Raw genomic sequence first — 22120 nt, 5'->3', positions numbered from 1 at the left:
CACTATAATGCCTCCCCCTGGCCAGCTGGGGCACCTGATGGTTCCTTCCACACGCTACGTCCAACCTGGGAAGCTCCAACCTGTCAGGTGATACGAAGCGGCTTGCTCACTACTGATGCAGTCAGTGTCCAGTATTACAGCTTAGAATCGTGGGTGGGATAAAAGATTTAAAGAGAAAAAAGATGAGCGCTTGGGGGATCAGTTCTTGCTCGGGAACACTTCAACAGGCTAAAACAGTCCCGGGAGGTGACCTTCTCATTAGCAGACATAGGCTTGTAGATCTGCTATTTAAAGCAGGGGTCTTCAACAGGGGGTCCGGGACCCCTAGGGGGTCCTCACTCCTCAGAGTGAGAGAAACGTTTCCCCCTTTTTTATATTAACCACTTGAACCCTAGTGTCCATATTCTGAGAACTTTAGCCTCGCGCTGCAAGGCGTTGTGAGCTTGTAGATCGGCTATTTTTGGCAAAGAGCTTTGGTGCAGAGGGGGAAAAGAGCAGACTAAGTACAGAGTGAAAGGTCAAGTTTATTACGTATTGACGGTTCAAGTGGTTAAATATCTGAAAACACAAATTGACATGAATCCAAAATACACTGATGATTGTGCAATTTGTGCTGTCAAACAATGAAACTATATGGAATGGAATCTATGAACAGGTTGTGGGGTGGTCCCTGCCGTGCTTCATCTCTCTCTCAACTAAAGGGGTCCTTATTGGCCTGAAAACGTTGAAGACCCCTGGCTTTAAGTTGATTCCTGATTTCAGATCAGATGTGAAATCAGCTGACCAGTGTGATGATGACGGTGGGAGGAGGGCTCAAAACTAGAGATGCAATTTATGGCTCTTTGAAGTGAGCCAGAGCCATGGCTCTGGCTCACTTAAAAGAGCCGTTCAAAAGACTGGCTCATTTGGCTCTTTTGGCTCATTGCATATTTAAAATATTTTCGTTGAAACATGAATCCACAAGGTGGCACGGTCTGGCACCACATTCCTCTGCTGACAGTTGAGATCACAATTTTGTATTTACCCTTTTTATAAAACATGTGTGTGTAAATTAAGCTACCTTGACTAATGTTATTCATGCAACACCTTAAAAAACCAAGCAGGCAACAATGAACTCGCTCCTCCCTAGTGGCGTATATAGCCAGGATTTACCAACTGGCTAGGCCTGGCACAATGTGAGCTTGTACATCGGCTATTTTAAAATAGCAAACATTTAAATATTTACAGGGACATAATACAGTCATTTGTCACGGAAGTGGACTTCCCAAGCAATATGGAGACGTTTTAATTATAGAAATAGCATAATAATTGTCTAAGCTATGGTCAAATCAAACTGTAGTGTCTTAATTTGCTTCCTAGATAGCTGCACATTGCCGCGCCGCACCGCGCATCGCGGCGCCGCACCGGTCGCGAGCATAGGGTCGCGAGCCAATTCAGCCAAATGAACGGCTCCCTACTCCGTGAACCGGATCCCATCGTTCACTTCAAAGAGCCGTTCAAAAGATTCGATTCGTTCGCGAACGTTGCATCTCTACTCAAAACACAGTGGAAGCCATCTTGAACGTTGCTTTTAGTTCGACACCAGACTAGACTTGTTCATGGTCAGCTAAAACAACAACTGTTCCGACCAACAAACGTCACTATAGTGAAGTTAAATATTCCAGCATTCTGAAGGTAAACGTCCTTTCTTTCTCTGCCATCTTCAGCAACAGAGGGAACAAGTCACTCGTTCTATGAATTAGCCTTTTTTTTTTTTAGCTGCGACTATCTGGGCTTATAGTTGTGCAGCTAGCTAACTTAGCTAATGCTCAAGCCTAGGTTAACGTTAGATATGGCAGCTGCTACTTTTAATAACAACAACATAATGTCCTAATGGTTTCCAGTTTGACCAGTACGTTGACCAGTGAGCTTGTCGCACTACTTGTCGAAGAAGTGGAACCCATTGGAACATTGTTGTTTAGCTAACTTGGCTATTGCTAACGCAATGCTAGGGTTAGCTGCTAAACTTGGCTATATTGCAGTGGCGTCAGTTCAGATAAAGCTAAGGTATGGCAACATGACTGGTGTCTTGCGCGCGCGCGCAAGACACCAGTCATGTTGCTGTACCTTAGCAAAAGGAACAATGAAAAGTACAGTTTATTATTTCCCCCCTGTAGCCAAGGTATGGCAGCTGCCATAGCCTTGCCATACCCAATTGACGCCTCTGCTATAATATTGCCAGTCTGCGAACGCCAGTGTTAGCTACTGATAATGATGGCTAGCTGACATTAACCTGCAGGTTCTAATGGTCTGCTGCTGGACCAGAGAAGTGACAGGTTGTACATCTTCTACAAGGTCTTTATCGGCTATTTTTGGCGTGCGACAACGTCGGGTTAAAGTTAAACGCAACGTTCGTTCATGGATCTGTCAGGTTGAGGTTTAACTGGCCTGCTTGCTTGCTTGACGTTAAACCAACAAACAGACTGTTGTTTTTCTGCATGGGTTTTAGGCTACGTCACTGACACATCAATAACAACCTTGAAATGTTTCGTGTGTGTGTGTGTGTGTGTGTGTGTGTGTGTGTGTGTGTGTGTGTGTGTGTGTGTGTGTGTGTGTGTGTGTGTGTGTGTGTGTGTGTGTGTGATATGAAATGTAAGCATACCATAATCACAGTAATCATTATGCCTTCAACCATAATGGGTTTACTGGGAAAACGAAACTCGAGTCACGTTTCACTTCACTTAAGTTCAGCACAGCAGCAGGGGGAGGTGTACCTAACCTGTGTCCAGCTGACGTTCATTATTGCTACTTTAATGTTGTTTATTTATCAAATGGAACTACATCAAAGCAATTATGTTGTTTCTTTACACCTAATCAAAGTAAATCTTTTTTTTTAAACAAGCGACCATCTTTATTATATTTTTTTGTTTTGTTTGAGCTGTTGGAAATAATAGCTGCAGGCTACACTTGGTTGTTAAAGTTCAGAATCAGTGGGGCATCTGGGCACCTCGATGTATAATTGGCTATTTTGTCCAAAATGTAAAAATAAAAATTGGGTAAAAGATCATTACATGCTTAAACATTCAATAATTATTGTCTAATATTTTACAATTGCTACAAACCCTTGTATATCCAGTCATTTTGGGGCATAAACAAGAAGTTGAAGGATCAAATGAAGTCTGATAATGACGTGCATGTTCACATCATTTATACTTAACAATTACACTTTCAAATATATATATTTTTAAACATTTTGGACAAAATAGCCAATTTTACATCGAGGTGCCCAGATGTCCCTAGTGCCCACCTCACCTATATCCACATGCGCATTACTTGCTCCAGCAGAGTGCGCAATTACTGGGTTTGGCTGCATAGCTGTGGGTGTTAACCCTGCAAGACCCGAATTAATTTCTACTGGCCCAACATTTAAAAAAAAAATCAGATGGTGTTGTAGGAGTCCTAATCACAGGAAAATGTAATGTTAAAAAAATAATAATGTTTTTGTAAGGTTTTATAGCCAATTTGCATTTTAGGGATATTTTTCTCAATAATAACATATGTACATGTTCTAGACATTCTAATGATCACGAAAAACAATATTACAGGCATTTTACTTATGTTTTAGTGAGGAATAGCTTCAGTTAAAAAGTGAGATGTTGTTCGTCCAGACGCTGGAATTTCAACTTCTCTGGGAGTTGTGAATGTCATTCTCTGTGGGGGGTATTTATATGCAAATATCGTGGCCAATGGCATTGTAATACTAAACAATAGGATTTAATGGTGATGTTAATGTGAAAAAAGAACAGGAAAACTAATTATAACGTTTTTGGAGCGGTGAAAGCGCTCCCAATAGACAGGTATGTCTGTGGCTGGCTGGCTATGTGGCTGGCTGGCTGGCTGGCTGGGTATGTCTGTAGCCTGGCAATACCTTGAGTGGCCACACAAGTTAAAGGAGGGGTGCTGTTGTGCAGGCACAAACACACACGCGCACACACACACACACACACACACACACACACACACACACACACACACACACACACACACACACACACACACACACACACACACACACACACACACACACAGACACACAGATTCACCGCTCCACTTCGAACCAAGGTTTGATTTTTTTAAAAATGATTTAAAAAATGTTGCCAAAAAGCAATGCTGGGCCTTGCAGGGTTAACGCCCGTAGCCCAATCAGGGACCAGCATTTCTGGAAATGTCATCATTAACAGCCAATGAGGGACCAGTATTCCTGGTGATGCCAGTGGTGACTGCTGGCACACAAGTTGGTAGGCCAACTTGTGCACAACTTGTGCACGAGACGCATGTTGGCACCTCGTCAGAGTGCAGTTCTAGTGATAAGGCTACAATACAGCAGGATATTATTGCATACACATCCATATGAAAACTCAGTGCATTTTCGTGGAGAGATTATCTTGGCAGCATTGTAATTGTTGTGTGATGACGTGATCCCTTACAAACCGCAAAGCACCGTTAATTTGTGTCCCATCCAGCCTACATGCGTTCTTTTTTTCCCCTTTTTTTAATTTATTTTTTGGGGCCTTTATGCCTTTATTGATAGCACAGTAGACTGACAGGAAATGGGGAGAGAGAGAGATGGGGAGTGACATGCGGCAAAGGTCGTCCGGATCGGGAATCGGACCGGTGATGCTGCGGCAACCATGCCTATGTGGCGGTGCCTATGTGGTAATCGCCTTGACCAGTAGGCCACCGGACGCCCCTACATGTGTTCTTTGAAGGAAGTTGACGTGTTTTTGCTGCTGCTATGAATGTCATCCCATCACGCAGAGAATGTTGTCCGAGTGAATATGGAAAAGTGGAGATGGGATATAACTGACTAAAAGCAGCAAAGCAGGTGGCTGTATGGCGACTCGTGATGATACATTTGTCCACCCATGCCAGTGGAAGTCCACCATAAGAGCAACTTCTAATGAGCGTTTCTAACACGGTTTGTGTGTATTTTCAGGGTACGAAAACGACGACAACCTGAGAGAAAAAGGACAAGACGGCTCGAGGCTAAACAAGATGGCTAGCTAAACGGTTGGCCAGTACTTGGAAGTTAGCCGGCCAGCTTTTCCTGTGAGACCTGCAAGTCTACGCCCCACATTTGCTAAAGGGATATGTGCTTAGTCCCATTTCTTTAGCTTGAAAAAACTATATTTTGTCTTTTGAGACTCAACTGTGCGATGTTCCACAGTGAAACAGTTTATTGAAGACTCCTCGGAATTCAATGATTTAAATAAAATTGCCTTTTGGACAATTGCTATCAGAGGGAAGGACAATCCTCAAAAGCTTGCATAAGCTCTCCCGACCGAGGAGGACTAGACTCACTTTTACTCGGACGCTTGTAGACGTTTTCTCTGCTTTTTGAAGCAGACGAATTGAGTAAATATGAGCACTGTCAGAACAGAGAGCCCAGTGATCCTGGGCCTGTCCAACCAGAATGGACAGCTCCGAGGTTCTGTTAAGCCTGTTGGAGGACCAGGCGGAGGAGGAGGTGGTGGTGGTGGTGGTGGAGGAGGCCCGCAACAACAGCAACTAAGCCAGATGAAAGGCTCCAGCACAATCAACAATGGTAGCTCCCAGCCGGCGCCCACAGCCAACACTGTCATCAAGTGAGTTCAAGTCAAATAAAGCCCTTTGCACACAGGCGCGTTTATCCGCACGGATAAAACTGACAATTTCATTTTCTTTTTATAGAAAACAATTCTCTACGACCTCATGCACACCGGATCCGAATTAGCCGTGCGACGAGTGGCTGCGGCCGTGCATTTTTTTCTCGATCGAACCCAGTTCGATTTGTGCGTCTTGTCGCATGCGGTAAAAAACTCTGCACACCAAATCCAATGCGTTTTATTCATGCAGCAAACGAAAAAAACGCAACTGTCCTGTGTGCAAAGGGATTAAGGCTGTGGCTACACATTATTGTCTTGGCGATTTATTCTATCAATTATCTTTTCAATGAATCGCCATAGTATTGAAAGTTTTATATTTATTTGTATCATAGAACAGTGGTTCTCAACCTTTTCAGGCGGCGACCCCCAAAGTAATCTTTTGTTCCCTCCAAAATAATTTGGGGACCCCCTTGGGGGTCCCGACCCACAGGTTGAGAACCACGGTCATAGAATATGCCAAACTTTGCGCACACACGCCTTGGATGGCAAATCACAACCTCCAGCCCAGATTTCTCACATGGCCCTCTTCTAGCGCCACCACATTTTTGCTTAACACATTGTTGGACACTCCGCCTACAGATTTTGGCCTAAAATCACGCAAAGTGGTACACAGTCTCTCTAAAGTCATGTCATCAACATGGATCTGTCCCATTTCCCATATTCCCTCCTGATTGGCTACGATTGCTTTCTAAAGTTTGTGTATGCGACGTGACGGTCTCTTATCTCCCGATTAGGGAGTCTTATGGTAGAATATGTGTGTGTGTGTATGTACAGTATGTACCGGTATGCATGTATGTAAAAGGCTAAATTCATTAGACTGATTAAGCACTCAAGCCCTGTTTTATTCTTCATTGTACAATGTTCACACAAATGGCCAATCTACAAGCTCACAATGTGTCTCATTGAGTTTTTGAGCTTGTAGTTTGGCTATTTAGGCCTTTCGAATTATTTTTTTAAAGAAAATCCTGAAATTGCTTTGGATTATTTACCGTAATTCACGTAGACTTTTATTTTTTAAAGTCTGTTAAACTGTTGCACCCATAGTTAACATTTATATAAATGTCCTTGGCATAGTGCTCCATATAGGAAAGATTTTGCATAATCTACAGTGTATTGTATATGCATCTTAAATGTTGACTTATGTGCTGATTTTCACTCCGTTCATCAGGCCTGGAGATGACTGGAAGAAAAATTTGAAACTCCCTCCGAAAGACATGAGGATGAAAACTTCGGTAGGTGCATAACAGATTTGATACCTTATGTTCATGTGCTTTTGCAGTTCCCAGGCAAGATATATTTGCCTCATTCAACACACAAACAGCTCAATTTCTCACTTTCCATGATAAAGGTAGCCAGTAGCCACTTAAACCCTAGCTTCTGTATTCTTGGGCAAAAATAGCAGTTGTACAAGCGTTGTGAGCTTGTAGATGGGCTATTTCTGGCACAAATATCTGGTGTAGTGAGAAAATGGGTGGAGGGCCAGTATAGAGCTTTGGGAATCTGTTCCAACTAAGTAGAGAGTTTAACCACTTAACCCATTCAGAACGGGTACACAGTATTGTGTATTATTATTTTATGCTTTAACTATTGAAAAATAGCAGATATACAAGCTCACAGCACGGCACCGAGTGCCGCACTGCGAGCTTGTAGATCTGCTATTTTTGAAAAATCTATGTATTTGGCCACGGGCCCCCATCTCAAAATATTTAGTTCCAGGGACCACCCAGAAGCAAAATTTGAGTTACAAACGTTCGCTTTGAAAATACAATATATTCAAACATTTGCACACATTTTCACGACTTTTTCAAAAATAGCAGATCTACAAGCTCTGAGTGCCGCGCTGCGAGCTTGTATATCTGCTGTTTTTCACTGGTTAAAGCATTCAATGATTCTAGGCCTAAATGGGACAACCCACATGTTTGACCGGAGTCCCTCAGGGCTCTATACTAGTGTGTATTCTGTTATTGTGGAGAACACTTTCGCTGAAAATTCCAGATCAACAACTTCATCAATGGTCTTATTTCCAAGCCTTCCCCAAGATACAGATGCTGGGGTTTTAAGTGGTTAAGGTACTGTAGTTTCATTGATTACAAACCTTCCAGTCGTGCTGGGGATTCCCATGAGAAATTGAAATGGTTTCTCAGCTTAATGGCGTAAAAGGCAATCCAAAAGAAATATTAAAACTCTTGAACGTGTCCCCATGGAGTACGAATCTGACATTAGTGGACCTGTAATGCAAGTCCTCATTTGACTCTTCTCAGAGCATATACACCGCAACAAAGTTAGTTTGCTCTATCAAATGTGAAAGGTTAAATAAATACAAGGGAACTGGCCGGGTAGATGCAACAAAACTTCAGTTTGTTGACCGGGTCCTTACAAACTCAAGTTGGGCTGACATTTGTCATGCTAATCTATCTTTTCACCTGCAAAGGTCATTTGCCGTGAAATGAGCATGACAAATCTAAGCCCAACTTGAGAGTCAAGAGTTTATTTCTGTTTGCTTGTTTTACATTTTCTTCTTTAATTTTGTCATGCCATTTCCCCCCATGTTCGCTGTCATGCCAACCCCCACAGTTGTTCTTGGGGAGAGTGTAGACATGCAGTTCTCAAACTAAAGGTTGCGACCCAAAGTGGGGTCGCGGGGTGGTGCCGTTGGGGTCGCACATTGGAGACCTTTTCTCTTAACAGGAGGACTTTAAGGCCCAGTTAACACTTTTAACGTTTTTCATGCAGCCAGTAATGCAAAATGTTAATAATGGCCCATCTTGAATTATGTTTTATTTGTCGTTAATTATTTTTGTCTTTTGTAAATGGCATGGCAAATATAGGAAACAAAGGAATCCTGGGAATCTTTGCTACATACTGTAACACATCAACATTCTGCCCTCGAAAAAAAAAAGAAAAAAAAACATTCAAAATTAGCACCTCTAGTTAGGAATAGTTGACTGCTTGTGAGGATTTATACATAAGCGTACGATGACTTTGTCATGATGATCATCAAAAGTATATCAAAATAATCTGTTCCCTGGTTGAAAACTGACTGTCCATTTACTTACTTAAATTGATGAATTGTGTTTACTGCTATTCAGGATGTGACTGCGACTAAGGGCAACGAATTTGAAGATTATTGCCTAAAGAGGGAGCTTCTCATGGGAATCTTTGAGATGGGCTGGGAGAAACCATCTCCCATCCAGGTACGTATTTACCTTTTCAATTGTCAGACCAGGATAGGCTACTGGTACTCGAATTAGGAGCACAGCAGTTAATAAGAATAATAAAATATATATATCGATAAATGATTTTCAAATCTAGCAAAATGACAGATCATGTTGTGAGCTTGTAAATCGTCCATTTACTTTCTCTGGCATGCGTGTCGAACAAAGTATAATGGGGGTTAAGTCACACTAATCAATTCCGTTGATTAATGCAAAATCTATTTGTTTCTCTTGTTAGACAGTATATTATTCATAAAACATAAATATATCGATTAATCGTAAACATAATCCATAGAATTGTCACCAAAAAGATAAAGTATAAGTTGCATTCCTAACCCTGATGTCATGTTGGTCCCCAGGAGGAGAGCATTCCCATTGCACTGTCAGGAAGGGACATCTTGGCCAGAGCCAAGAACGGCACAGGAAAGAGTGGAGCCTACCTCATCCCTTTACTTGAACGCATCGACCTGAAGAGGGACTGCATACAAGGTGAGACCACTTAAACCCTATCTACTTAATTGACCGGAGTCCCCGAGGGCTCTATATTAGGCCTCCAACCTTTTTTCAGTCACCACCAAATGTCTTGGCTGATCGACAACAAGCTCCAGTCATCCCGATGTATGGAGGCTTGGGATGACTGGAGACGCCAATGGAGGGCTCGTCTGAGGACAACGTAGCGAGATCTTGTAGATTATCTATTTCCGCGTATCGTTTGCTCCAGAATATCTTCTGTGCATTACTGTTGTCCTGTGTTTCCAGAAGGTGGCATACCCGTTAATTACCAGTTAATTTTCTCATGGCTTTGACGATTGAATCTGCAGCAGATTTGAACCCGAAACACATCGTCTGTCGAGTGTAAACCTCATATGTCCAAAACTGTTACAGGATTTTCAGGATTCAAATTCAAGCATGGCAAAAGTAGCAGATCTGCAAGTTCTATTTATGAAAAATGCAAAAATGTTATAATATGGCAATCAAACGAACCTATGGGGAAAACTGAACAGGAAAAAGGTATGCCATCTTCTGGTAACCTGTGGTTTGTTATGCACAAAAAGCTAGTGGTCATGTGGTTAAACCAGCTTAAAGCTCTTAATTAGATTCTTGTCTAGCTGAGCTGACAGTGTGTCGGCCAAATAATTGCGATGTCCCCAGTTTGATTTCCTGCTTGCTCTGTGCCCTCAGCCTCTTGTCTCTTCACTGTCTCTTAACAAGCAACTACTGACAGACAGTAAATGATAAATCCTTTGTCTGAATGCAAAATATACGTTCGTAATATACGTCTTTCTCAAACTGTTACTGTACATGGCAGTGGTTCTCAAACGTCATGTCAAGGACCCCCAAATTGATATGTATCTTGCTGCGGACCCCCATCTGAAAAGGTTTTCTCTTGTGTTATGAAAAAATATATATATTTCAAAAGCATATTCAAGACTTAAAATAATGGCAGATGTACAAGCTTACAGTGAGGCATGAAGTGTCGCGGTGAGAGCTTGTAGATCTGCAAGTTTTGAATGGCCAAAGTACAAAATAAGCACTTACACTTAATGTGATGCTATATTTGCTATATAAAAGCACTTTTGCTTGGGACCCCCTGGAACCCCCCAACAATCCTTGGGGGGTCCCCAGACCCCGCTTTTATATTAAGTTCCTATTAAGATAAAACTGCATAAAGAACAAAGGATTATGAAAGGTGTGTTTTTCTGTGTTTGTGCCCCCAGCTCTGGGCATCGTGCCCACCAGAGAACTGGCTCTGCAGGTGAGCCAGATCTGCATCCAGGTCAGCAAACACATGGGCGGGGTGAAGGTCATGGCAACCACAGGCGGAACCAACCTTCGGGATGACATCATGAGACTGGACGAAACAGGTAAGCTGCTAGATGATGATGATGGGCTATATATCTTGAGGATTTAGTTTAGTTAATTGAACCCCCATAGATCTGTTGATATGAGCACATGCGTGGCACTGTGTTTGTTAGGGTTGTCATGAAAATACATAGAAAATAAATTCCTTTGAGTATACAATAGGAAGGGTTAAGTGGTTGAACTGTAAAGTCAAGTACGTTAACTGAAGCACTTAGTTACAGTCCACCACTGATCCTGTGTGTCTGTTGTCTTTCTAGTACACGTGGTCATCGCCACTCCAGGGAGGATTCTGGACCTCATCAAGAAGGGAGTGGCAAAGGTCAACCAGGTGCAAATGATCGTGTTGGATGAGGTGAGTTTATTCAACTGCTTTTTAACAGCTGACGCCCCTGTTTCCTGTTTTGGGCAAATCAAAGGTTTTGAAAACATAAAAATGGATGCATACTGTACACAGTTAACAGTCAATGTTTTTACGAATTGATTTAGGGCTGCAACTATCAGCTAATGTTTTAGCGATTTCTGTCAAATAGATAATAAAGGAGCTATAGTCAACTTTTTCATTGTAGGGCCGACACTTTGTTTACATCCTAGTCTATAGACTAGAATGTAAACAAAGTGTCTGTCTGACAATGGCCAAAATGATTATTATATCATTATTTTACGCTTTTTGTGGTCATTTTTTAATAGAAACACATATATGAAGCTTATTTTTTTTATAAAATATTTTCGAAACATTATTTTTATTTTAGCATCCGTTTTTGAAGAAAAAGTTGACTATAGCTCCTTTAAGGACAACCAGTAAGACTCCCTAATCGGGAGATAAGCGACCGTCAGGTCGCAGCGTGATTTTAGGGCAAAATGTGTATGAGCAGTGTCCAAAAATGTGGTTCAAAAATCGGCCTGATGGTGGCGCTATATGGGAAATCCATATTGATGAGATGAGTGTGTACCGATTTGCGTGATTTTAGGGCAAAATCTGTAGGAGCAGTGTCCAAAAATGTGTTTGAAAAAATTGGCCTGATGGTGGCGCTATATGGGACAGATCCATGTTGATGACATGAGTTTAGACATAGTGTGTACCGATTTGTGTGATTTTAGGGCAAAATCTGTAGGAGCAGTGTCCAAAAATGTGTTTGGCAAGAATCGGCCTCATGGTGGCGCTAGAAGAGGGCCATGTGAGAAATGAGGGGTGGGGTCTCCGCGCTGCCTTGGCGGACGAATAGGTACCGGCCCCGGCTCTCCCGGACGCTCCTAGCCCGAGTTACGGCATTTTATGTGAGCTGCAGTGGAGGGGGTCCTCCACTGGGGGCGCCACCACTTTTGCATCCGTTCTGGAGCACCAGGAATCGGTGGTCCCCGGGAATTCCCCGTGAGCAGCTCCGTTGGGGTGGTCATTTGGTCATTTTTGCACATTTGGTCATTTTTTACATCTGGGGGTCCCCCAGGGACCTGGGGGTCCCTGGAGCTCCGGGGGTCCTTGGAGGTTGTAGTTTGGCAGGCAAGGAGTGTGTGTGCAAAATTTGGCATGGATCGGGGCAACGGTTGCGGAGATATGAGCAGGGCAATAGTGTGAGGTGTGACAGACAGACTGACGGACGGACGGACGGACTGACTCACAGTTTGTGGAGGTTTTGATAGTAAGTGCGACCTGACGGTCGCAATTAACCACTTTTAAACACAAAGTAGTAGACTACTTAATCTTTCTGTTCTATATAGGGAGCCAATGAAGTGGTCCAAAGTGTATATATAGTATTGTTAAGCCTTTTTTCTTTTTTAAAGCTCTGTTTCTATAGGCGGCCCTAAACTAGTGGTACTTAGGGGTCCTAGGGGACCAAACAAAGTTCTTACATGCCAAATCTATTTTATACTCAACATCACCACCCCACTCAGTAGTCTGTGTAGCACTACCATGGGTACTGAAGTATTGTGCACAGCGCTGTTGTGGTGGCTCCACTGCTTTGTGGTAAATTTGTCATGGGAAGTTTCTTACAACAAGTTGTGTTTCTGGTCCCTCTGAGATGGATTTTGGAGGTGTTTTTTACCTCCTCAGCCAACTTCCTCCCTTGAAAACGATCCATTGTTCGCTGCTGGTAGAATCAAGTCTTGGGCAGAAATGCAGAAATAAAATGCTGCAGCGGAGGGAGTTTGGCCATTTAAAGGTGCACTTGGGAGGTGCAAGAACAGCTGAACAGAATGCCGGAAAGCCACTGCCGAAGTTCTTAATTTAATCTTAATCTTAACTTGACTTGCTGAAGCAGAACAAAGTTAATCTGTGGTTGGTGTATGCTGCAGGCTTTATCACCTGGTTTTCCAGGTCTAACTTGGACCCTGATCAGACAGACATCTGGAATGATAATTGCTAAAACTATAATTGATAGAGCCACTATGGTTTACAGCTGGCAATGCCAGGCCAGTGTGTTGAATGTTGTCTGTCTCCCTGCCATCAGGCCAGTGTGTTGATGAATGTTGTCTCCCTCCCTGCCATCAGGCGGACAAGCTCCTGTCTCAGGACTTCATGGCAATGATGGAGGAGCTTCTGGGCTTCATGTCTAAGCAGAGGCAGATCCTGCTTTACTCTGCAACCTTCCCACTCAGTGTGCAGAAGTTTATGGTATGTTTGAGGTTTTGTTATTTAATGGCACTAGGCCAGGAAGTATGCAATATATTGTTTTTTGTGGTTAAAAAATAAATACAAAATAAGAGTCTGGCATCTTTCCAAACAAGCTGTTAAGATGTGCCAAGTGTCAGATATTAACGTCGGGTTACAAGCGTTCATTCAAACCGAGCTCATTCTTGCCTTGCTGTCCTTTGCAGAATTCTTACCTGCACAAGCCCTATGAGATTAACCTGATGGAGGAACTCACCCTGAAAGGAGTGACTCAGTATTACGCCTACGTGACTGAAAGGCAAAAGGTTCATTGCCTTAACACCTTGTTCTCCAGGGTAAGTGCTTACTGGCTGTTCATTTACTGTTAACCACTTAAACCTTATATACTGTATTGACTGTAGTCACCCAGGGCTCTATATATTAGGCCCCCTGTTTTCTTCCCTCTGCACCAGGGGTCCTCAACAGGGCGTCCTCAGAGTTACTATTGGGGGGCTGCCAAATCTTTGATAGGATTTTCTTTTTTTCACATTGACCACATACCATATATCTATTCTGAGTAGAGCATTAGCCGAAAATATCAGATCTACAAGCTGACAACGAGGCGTTGTCTCTTGCTGTCAAGTCTATGAAGCCATCTATGAAAAGGTTTAATACGCAACACACATTTTAAACAATATGTTATACAATATTCTCTCTCTCAGTTAAGGGGTCCTTGGGCTGAAAGAACATTGAAAACGCCTGCTCTACACCAGTAATCTTCTGTGAAATGGCCGATCTGCAAGCTCACAACGTGTCAAAACTGTTACTGTACGTCATTAAAAATCTTTTTTCCCCTTCCAGCTCCAGATCAACCAGTCGATTATCTTCTGCAACTCCTCTCAGAGAGTAGAGCTTTTGGCCAAGAAGATCTCCCAGCTGGGCTACTCGTGTTTCTACATCCATGCCAAGATGAGACAGGTCAGCTAACCAGCACCTGTTACATTTACGATTTACAATGTAGACATTTAGCACAGTGGTCCTCAAAGTGAGGTTCCAGTGACCACCAGGGGTCCTTGAGGCACTGAGCTAGGGGGGAAAATTGTGTTGTGTGGGTGGAAATGTTCTCTGGCCTGTGGTGTCTCAGGTTTTACCTGACTTTCGCCAGATGGTGGCAGCATTGCTTATGCATTGCTTTACCATCTGGGTTCACTTGCGGAGGAGGGGTTCCCTTCGGAATGTCCCTGGCCGGACCAATCAGCGGCAGCTATGGGCGGGCTCTGAGCGGCTCTGAGCCAATAGAGTCTGATTGCAGACCACATGGAAACCCAGGAGGCGGATTCTGGGTGCAACGTCATGCAGACAGGCCAATATGAGTCGTTGGAGTTGGCACGGCCATATCCAATCACCTGCTTTAGAATTTTAAAAAATGGCCCGCCCCTTACATCGGTTGTGCTGGACCGAGTCCAGATGGTAGAAGCAGAGCGTTATGCAGGCATACGCAATGCTGCAAACCATCTGGCGAAAGTCAGGTTATCTCAGGTTGTGTCCCGAGTCCCTCCACACGAACAGACCAATGCCCTGTGCTCTCCTCCTACAAAATGAAGTTCTGGTGTACTCTCTTCCCATGTCACATTTACTTGTACTTTATATGCTGATAACCTTTATAAAGAAACATTCAGTGAGTAATTGTGGAACCTAAGTCTTTTATATCATCTCTACAGGAGCACCGCAATCGTGTGTTCCATGACTTCAGAAATGGCCTCTGCAGGAACCTTGTTTGCACTGGTAAGTGAATACATTGCTAATGTTCAGACAGCAGGAGAATCCAGTTTGTTTTTAAATGTTTTAGGACTGACTGTCCACATGATTATTTGTTGGTGATATAAATCAGTGTATTGACACATCGGTGACCCAATGGCATTGGTTACTGTGGTAACAATGTAACAACATATGCATGAGTTAGCCTTAACTTGACCCGTGTCTTGTATGCCAGTGTCGCTCGCCTTAGTACAATTACATTAACGTGTCCAAACAACCACCTAGGAATGTGTTCAGATTTGATGAGCCAAAAGATGTCATCCAAAGCCTTGTGGATAAGAAAGATTTCAGCCATTTCTTAATGCTCATTTGACCTGTCCTTCCACCCAGATCTCTTCACAAGAGGAATTGACATCCAAGCCGTCAACGTTGTCATCAACTTCGACTTTCCCAAGCTGGGGGAAACGTACCTTCATCGCATTGGCCGATCTGGTAAGAGACAGAATTCTCTGTTAACAGAGCACCGTTTAACCATTTTACACCTGGTGTCCCTATTTTGGGATATGTCGTTATTAGTCTGGGATCACTTCACTTTTCGGGGTTGTAACCGGTCTGGAGCGGAAACCACAACACGTCATGTTGTAGTACTCAAAGGACTACAATTTGCCGGAAAAAGATCAAACCGGATTCAGTTTTAATCCAAAATATTCCCCTGCGCTCAATGACATACTTTTAGGGCCTACCTAATAAACTCCTTGATGCGGAGTAGTTTTGCTTTTGAAAGATTTGTTTGGTATATGCATCTTCTTGTCCAACTGTTACTACACTAGACTACACTAGGCTACTCGAGCATTTTAATAGGGATTGGGGAAACAATCGGAGGGAACTAAATCAAAGCGACACTTCTTCAAACGGCCTGTAGTGAACGAACACCAGGCTTTACCCCAGAAAGCCTGGTAGGCGAGGTTATGTCATTATAGACAAAAAAAAAACAAAAAAAAGCTTACAAAGCATTGCATCACAATTGTACTTGGGCTGTTCACACCTTACCCCTAAGTATGAATCAAACTATGAAAATGTCACATCGTCCCATCCCTAGTCGTGAGATGTTATTTTGCTTGTATCAATGAGTGTGGAGTTTGATGCTGATCTGTGTTTGCGCTCTCCTCCTCGCCCCCAGGCCGGTTTGGACATCTGGGTCTCGCCATCAACCTGATCACGTACGACGATCGCTTCAACCTGAAGGGCATCGAGGAGCAGCTAGGAACGGAGATTAAGCCCATCCCTGGCATCATCGACAAGAGTCTGTATGTGGCAGAGTACCACAGTGAGACCGGGGAGCTCCTCCTCAAGCCCTGAGCAGGTGAAAATCTGGGGAAATTGACTTTTCAAACTGTTTGACCCATTTAGACCTGAGGCTGATTCTAAGAACGCCTGCTAAGTTTTCTGAAAACTAAAACTAGTTTTCTGAAAACTATATAGCAAGGGGCTTCAACAGGGGGTCCTCATTTTAATGTAGGGCAGGGTTCCCCAATTAGTTTTCCCCAAGGGCCAAATTATGTCTAGGGTACCGAGCCGAGGGCCACAACATTGCAGGGGGCGACGGTGGCGTTCCCGCTACTCCAGCGACAGTTTTCGTCGTTGTCGGGTGAAAATCTTGTATGTCCAAAACCGTTCGTTTTGAATTTATCATTTTAAAAATGATTTAAACTAGTGAAAACAGCCGATCTACAAGCACACAAAGCCTCGCACCGCGAGGCGTTGTGTGCTTGTAGATCTGCTGTGCTTGTAGATCTGCTGTAGATCTGCTGTTTTCACTACTTTTGTGCGACAGATTTGCGAAAGAACGTACAAATTTGGAGATTTACACCCGACAACGACGATATACTAGTGTTGTTGCTGCTCTTATACCACCATTATTACTGGGGTTGGTGGGGGCCAGACAGTAGCCCCCCGCGGGCCGCAAATGGCCCCCGGGCCACCTATTGCGGAATTGGGGGTCCTCCAAATCTTTGTGTGATAGAAACTTTGTTTTTCTCTTTTATATGAACCCTAGTGTCCTGAGAACTTAAGCCAAAAATGGCAGCTCTACAAGCTCGCAATGCCTCGCGCTGCGAGACGTTGTGAGCTTGTAGAGCGGCTATTTTTGGCAAAGAGGTTTGGTGTAGAGGGGAAAAAGAGCAGACTAAGTACAGAGTGAAAGGTCAAGTTTATTATTAAACCTTCTGAGGTGACTACATTCGGTTATTGAGAAAACGTATTTCAAACCACCTAAAAAAGTGGTTCAAATATGATGAGCAACAATTATTATTTTTTTGCTGTTCAGACAAAATGATACCAAACTGGGTAGGAGGCAAAGCTGCTTTTATTCCGTTGGTTATTGTAGTTCATTGTAGGAGGCACATGGCGAATGCTTGCTTTTTAGCCTTCAGTTTTGTTGGTGTGAAGCCATTTAGTAACTGTTATTTAAAATGTAAAACATTAAAGGGATCAACACAGATCAACACAATCCTGAGTTATTTTTTGTGTTCAATCTGTGTTTTGAGATATTTTAGTATTTCAGCATGAATGATGATGCATTTTGCATCATACGAGTCATCATGTTGCATCATATGATGCAAAATGCATCATCATTCATGCTGAAATACTAAAATATCTCAAAACACAGATTGAACACAAAAAATTACACGGGATCATGTTGATCGTGTTCCAAACAACAATAAAATAAGATCTGGTTGTCCCAGAGGTGAACTGGCCCTATAAGAATTGAGAAGTTGAATATGGGCTTGAACGGGGGGTTGACATCATAACAGAAATGTTAAATAAATCCTGTTTTCTCTTCACAGATCAATAAACCCTTCACACCCCGATGTACCCCCCCCCTTCACCCTTTCAGTTTCAGTCGTGTTTTTTTTTCTTTTTTTTTTTTCTTTTTTGTTATTAGTATAGCTTCCATCTGTCTTCCTGCTTTGGGTTCCACCACACGGAATGTATATGGATGGATCCGTTTAGGATGAACTGAGTCCGTTTCCACGAGGGCCTGTTTATGGCTGCACCACTACATCCTAGAAGACTTCAGCACTGGGAGTGGAGGGAAACGCAGGGGACCAAGTTGATTCATATTGTCCACCTGTTCATCGCCATGCCAGCAGGACAGACCCTTATCTCACCCACCCACCCACCCACCTACCCCCTGCCATGATTCTGTTTTTATGGATTTGTATCAAGTGCCTTAACAAGAAGCTTAACTTGTTCTGAAGTAATAACTCCCCCCTTTTTCTGTCATGTCGCTCAACTTCATCCCCCGGAAAATCGCCGCTCGCCTAATCAACAATTCGTCGTCGTTAATTAATTTCTAAACTAGGTGAACTCATAATCCCGTCATTTCGTTTCATCTATCCGTTTTACCAACCACAGGGGATAAATCGGTCTGACTCGTCTTTCTGCTGGCTGAGCTGTTGCTTTGAGTCCGACTGCTATTATATGAAGACATAAAAAACTCTGATTTTCCACGGGACAGGGATGCTGGATTAGAGACAGCCAGAGACTGTCCGCTTGCATGTGGAGAAGCGTGTGCTTCTAAAAAAAATGACCCTGACCCTTCCCTCCCTCCCTCCGTCTTCAATACCGGAAAACACTAACAGTTGATGAGAACTCTGCAGCCCCATCGACAGACACCCCGAGTCACAGCGATTCCCGTCTTGGTGGAGAAGTGTGAGGAGAAGAAAAAAAAAAGAAGCTGTTTTATTTTTGTCCCGTTTCTTCACCTTCCTATGGACGGCCATAACTCTAATCTGCTAGATGTGCTGCCCAGATGTGTGGGGCGCACCTGTATGTATACCTTGTATATACCTTATTTCCTTTTAAAGATTGTTTTAAACAAGTTTGAAAGGCTGACTGACAGAGCGAGAAGCTTTTTTTTTTTTTTGTCCTATTTCTTTTTGGATTTGGATCTAGTTATCACTGGAAAGACTTTTCCCATAACTGCCAGTTAATCTTTTTTGAACAGCAACATTGGTCTGTGAATTTATTTATGATTTCCTTTTCTTTCTTTTTTTTTTTCTTTTTTTTTAAGCAATTGACAAATTCCTTTAGAATCCACATTTGAATTGCATGAAATCCGTTGGAGGCAATTCTACCATAATGTGCGTTTACCCCAAATTCGATGGCGCGTGTGCAATTGTTTTGTGCAAAGCTGCACTTAATGTTGCCTCTAAATTATTGCGCTTTGATTATCAATATTTGCGTTTTTACCAGTGTTGACAAGACTCCCATTCTAGACAGATGGCTTGGTTAAAGCCCACGTGCGTTTTGAATAATTTCTTTCTGTTGTCAGCAGCCTTGGCTTGTTGTCGTCGTCGTGGTGACTCATGATGAACACTCACTGGGACATTCAGCAATAGTGAGTTGAGTCTGTGTTTGAGAAGAGTCAAAAAATGATATTGAGTAACATGTAGTGATACTACTTGCTGCAGTGCAGCTGAATCGGCAGAAAGGAGAATTTCTGTCGATTTCCTGGGGAGGTGTTTAGCTGTCCTGGCTGGGGGAGGTGTTTAGCTGTTACGATGTAGGATCTGTGTGCTGTTTGAGCACTGGTACATTATTTGCAGAATACTTGGGAGAAAGATGCTCTTATTTTCCCCACCCCTCCTTTGAATAATGTTGGCCTAATATATCAAAATGAAAAACATCTGACCCAAAATGTAGCAGGAGTTTATGTCTCGGTGCGTTGCAATTCGCCTGGCTTTTCTTAGACCACTCCAAGACCGCTTTCAGAAATGGCGGAAAATAGCCGAGCTTGAAGAGAGATCTGCTGTTTTTGTTATTTCTGAAATTAGTTTTTTGAAAACGTTTCCCGAAAAGAGGGATGCCAGGTTGATAAGTGGTGGGAAAAACCAGTGTACAAAAAAGTTGCTTCACAGATGTAAACCTAATGTTAAGGCGGTTTGCACTTTGTACAGAGATAATGGGTTCAGGCAATAATAATACTGACTGCACTGCATTTTCTACACCTGGCCACTAGGGGGTGTATATGGGACATTATGGTCGGGAGGGCAGGGAGGATGGACATGAAGGATGATGATAAAATAATTGCTATTCGTGGGACTGCTTGTTAAAAAAACTATAAAAAAAATATCTTTGCACCTCAGACTGCTCTGAGTGTGTGTATGCTTAATTTGTTGCCCTGTATGGAATATTTAGGGGATTGGGGTTAGAATAGTTGTGGTATACTTAAAAGGAAAACCAAATGTCCCTTTTTAGCTTTAAGGTCCTCCGGCTGGTTGGTTTTGTTGAAGCCTGTTTCATACTGCGTTTTGTGATTGTGCCGTGCGCTTAACGTAGCCGATTGTACAAGCTTAGAACAAAAAATACGTGGCTTGATGGTCATCCATTTAGCCACCAGGGATGCAACTGTTAATCGAGATAATCTATCATTTAAAAAAATAATAATGAATAGCCGATCTACAAGCTCACAACGCTTTATAGATTGGCTTTTTGCCCTTTTTAGGGTTAATCAAACAAATTGATTTACTAGATTACAACAAATCTATTTCTCGATGTAAACTAATCAAAGTTATCGATATAATGATGGCTAATCGATCGTTGCATTGAGACCAGCTCACCTGTGAGCTTGTCTGTCGGCTATTTAGGCTCCCGACACGGTCATATGACGGAGCATAAACTAGGCACAAGCGCGGGGGCCTTTCTGCAAATCAGGATCCCTTTAAACACTAAACTGTTGAGATGCTCTTTTTTTTACCGAGTTCTAGTCGATGAGAAGTATTGCACATAATTATAATCAATTGAATTGATAATTTTTCATAGACTTTCTCACCGGCTAGGACTAGGGGTCCTCGTTCACTCGTGTCTACTGTAAGGCCCTTCATACTTGCATTTCTCATTTGGATGCTTTTTTTTTGTGTTGGGGGGTGGGGGGGTGGTGTGGGGTTTAAATATTAAGAAATGCGACAGTAGACCAATGGAACGGGACTCCGTCACACACAGGCACGTGGCAGCTGTCTGTATCGCCTGTCACTGGCAGAAGTAGTAACATCCAGTCATCAATTATCCGTCTGGATTTTTGATCACTTGAAAACACTACTTTTGACGACACTGTTTTTTGGGTGTCACTTCCTAGTGGCTGAGGCACCGTTTTATCTTGAAGAATGAGATGAGAGCATCTCGCCATCGATTTGGGTGACTACTAACTAGATACTCCATTGGATTTTTTTGTGCAAAATATTGAAGTCGCCTCATTCTTCAAGGTCTTGATTTTATTTTCGGGGAGGGAGGTTTTGCTTTAACGTTCGCTGCCCTGATGCAAATGTGAATCCTCCTTGATATTCAAAAACACATCTCTTGTGTTCATCTTCGGTAGAACTGGCAAACCATCTTGGGCGGCAGGAATTCACATTTCCATGTGTCTTCTCTGCAGAAGACAAATGGAAATTGTAATTGCGCCGACCGAGATGGTTTACCAGGCTACGTCTTTTGGTGCGTTCCAACATTTCGCCTGTCAAGGAGGATTCACTGAGGATTCCTCTCAACTGTCAAATTTTGGAGTGTTATTTTAACTCTGCCAATGGTCGTCCATTTGTACAGAGTTCTATTAACGCAGGATTTTGCAGTATAGATGAATGCATCAGTAATTCTAAACGGGGTGGGGGCTCAATAATGAAGTCGTAGCTGACCAATCTTAAAATCCAAAAGTAAAGGCTAGGGGTACAAATGGCCCCTGAAATTGGGATTTCTTTTGGTTATTCAATTAATATGGTTTCAGCAGGGGATGTTTATGGAAAATAATTACACCAAATTATTGACACTTTTCAATTGTCGATTGGACTTTTTTCAGTGGAGCAGTTTGCAGAATTGACGTGTGTTCCCAAAAGATTCACATAATGAAGTGATTGTTTTTGTTGGAAAATAAAGCTCACTGAAATCCATGTGTGTACGAACGTTTTCTTTTTATCAAGCTTGCCGTTGCCAGGGTTATTGCAACTCATCGATCAGCG

The 22120-nt window shown here is 42.8% G+C and overlaps 1 protein-coding gene across 2 annotated transcripts in view; it reads left to right on the top strand.

Moving 5' to 3' along the window:
• Positions 1-1581: 1581 nt before the first annotated feature.
• Positions 1582-22120, top strand: part of ddx6 (DEAD (Asp-Glu-Ala-Asp) box helicase 6) — a 340514-nt gene continuing 319975 nt past the window's right edge. The window contains exons 1-14 of one of the 2 annotated variants that reach the window (XR_013962235.1): positions 1582-1674; positions 4976-5624; positions 6853-6916; positions 8774-8878; positions 9259-9388; positions 10618-10764; positions 11020-11114; positions 13251-13373; positions 13577-13705; positions 14211-14327; positions 15071-15134; positions 15498-15599; positions 16288-16470; positions 17954-21959. Coding sequence is in view for 1 of the 2 variants with exons in the window: in XM_080730996.1 (XP_080587122.1) it covers positions 5401-5624; positions 6853-6916; positions 8774-8878; positions 9259-9388; positions 10618-10764; positions 11020-11114; positions 13251-13373; positions 13577-13705; positions 14211-14327; positions 15071-15134; positions 15498-15599; positions 16288-16466 (1479 nt within the window). In the remaining variant the exon portion in view is untranslated. Of the gene's footprint in view, positions 1675-4975; positions 5625-6852; positions 6917-8773; positions 8879-9258; positions 9389-10617; positions 10765-11019; positions 11115-13250; positions 13374-13576; positions 13706-14210; positions 14328-15070; positions 15135-15497; positions 15600-16287; positions 16471-17953; positions 22046-22120 lie in introns of those variants that run through there. The other variant, XM_080730996.1, reaches the window with a different exon arrangement.

The sequence above is a fragment of the Nannobrachium achirus genome, assembly GCF_963921795.1.
Source record: "Nannobrachium achirus genome assembly, chromosome: 8".
NCBI classification, from domain to species: domain Eukaryota; kingdom Metazoa; phylum Chordata; class Actinopteri; order Myctophiformes; family Myctophidae; genus Nannobrachium; species Nannobrachium achirus.
Note: the sequence above shows the minus strand (reverse complement) of the source record. Positions and strands in the feature narration are given on the sequence as shown.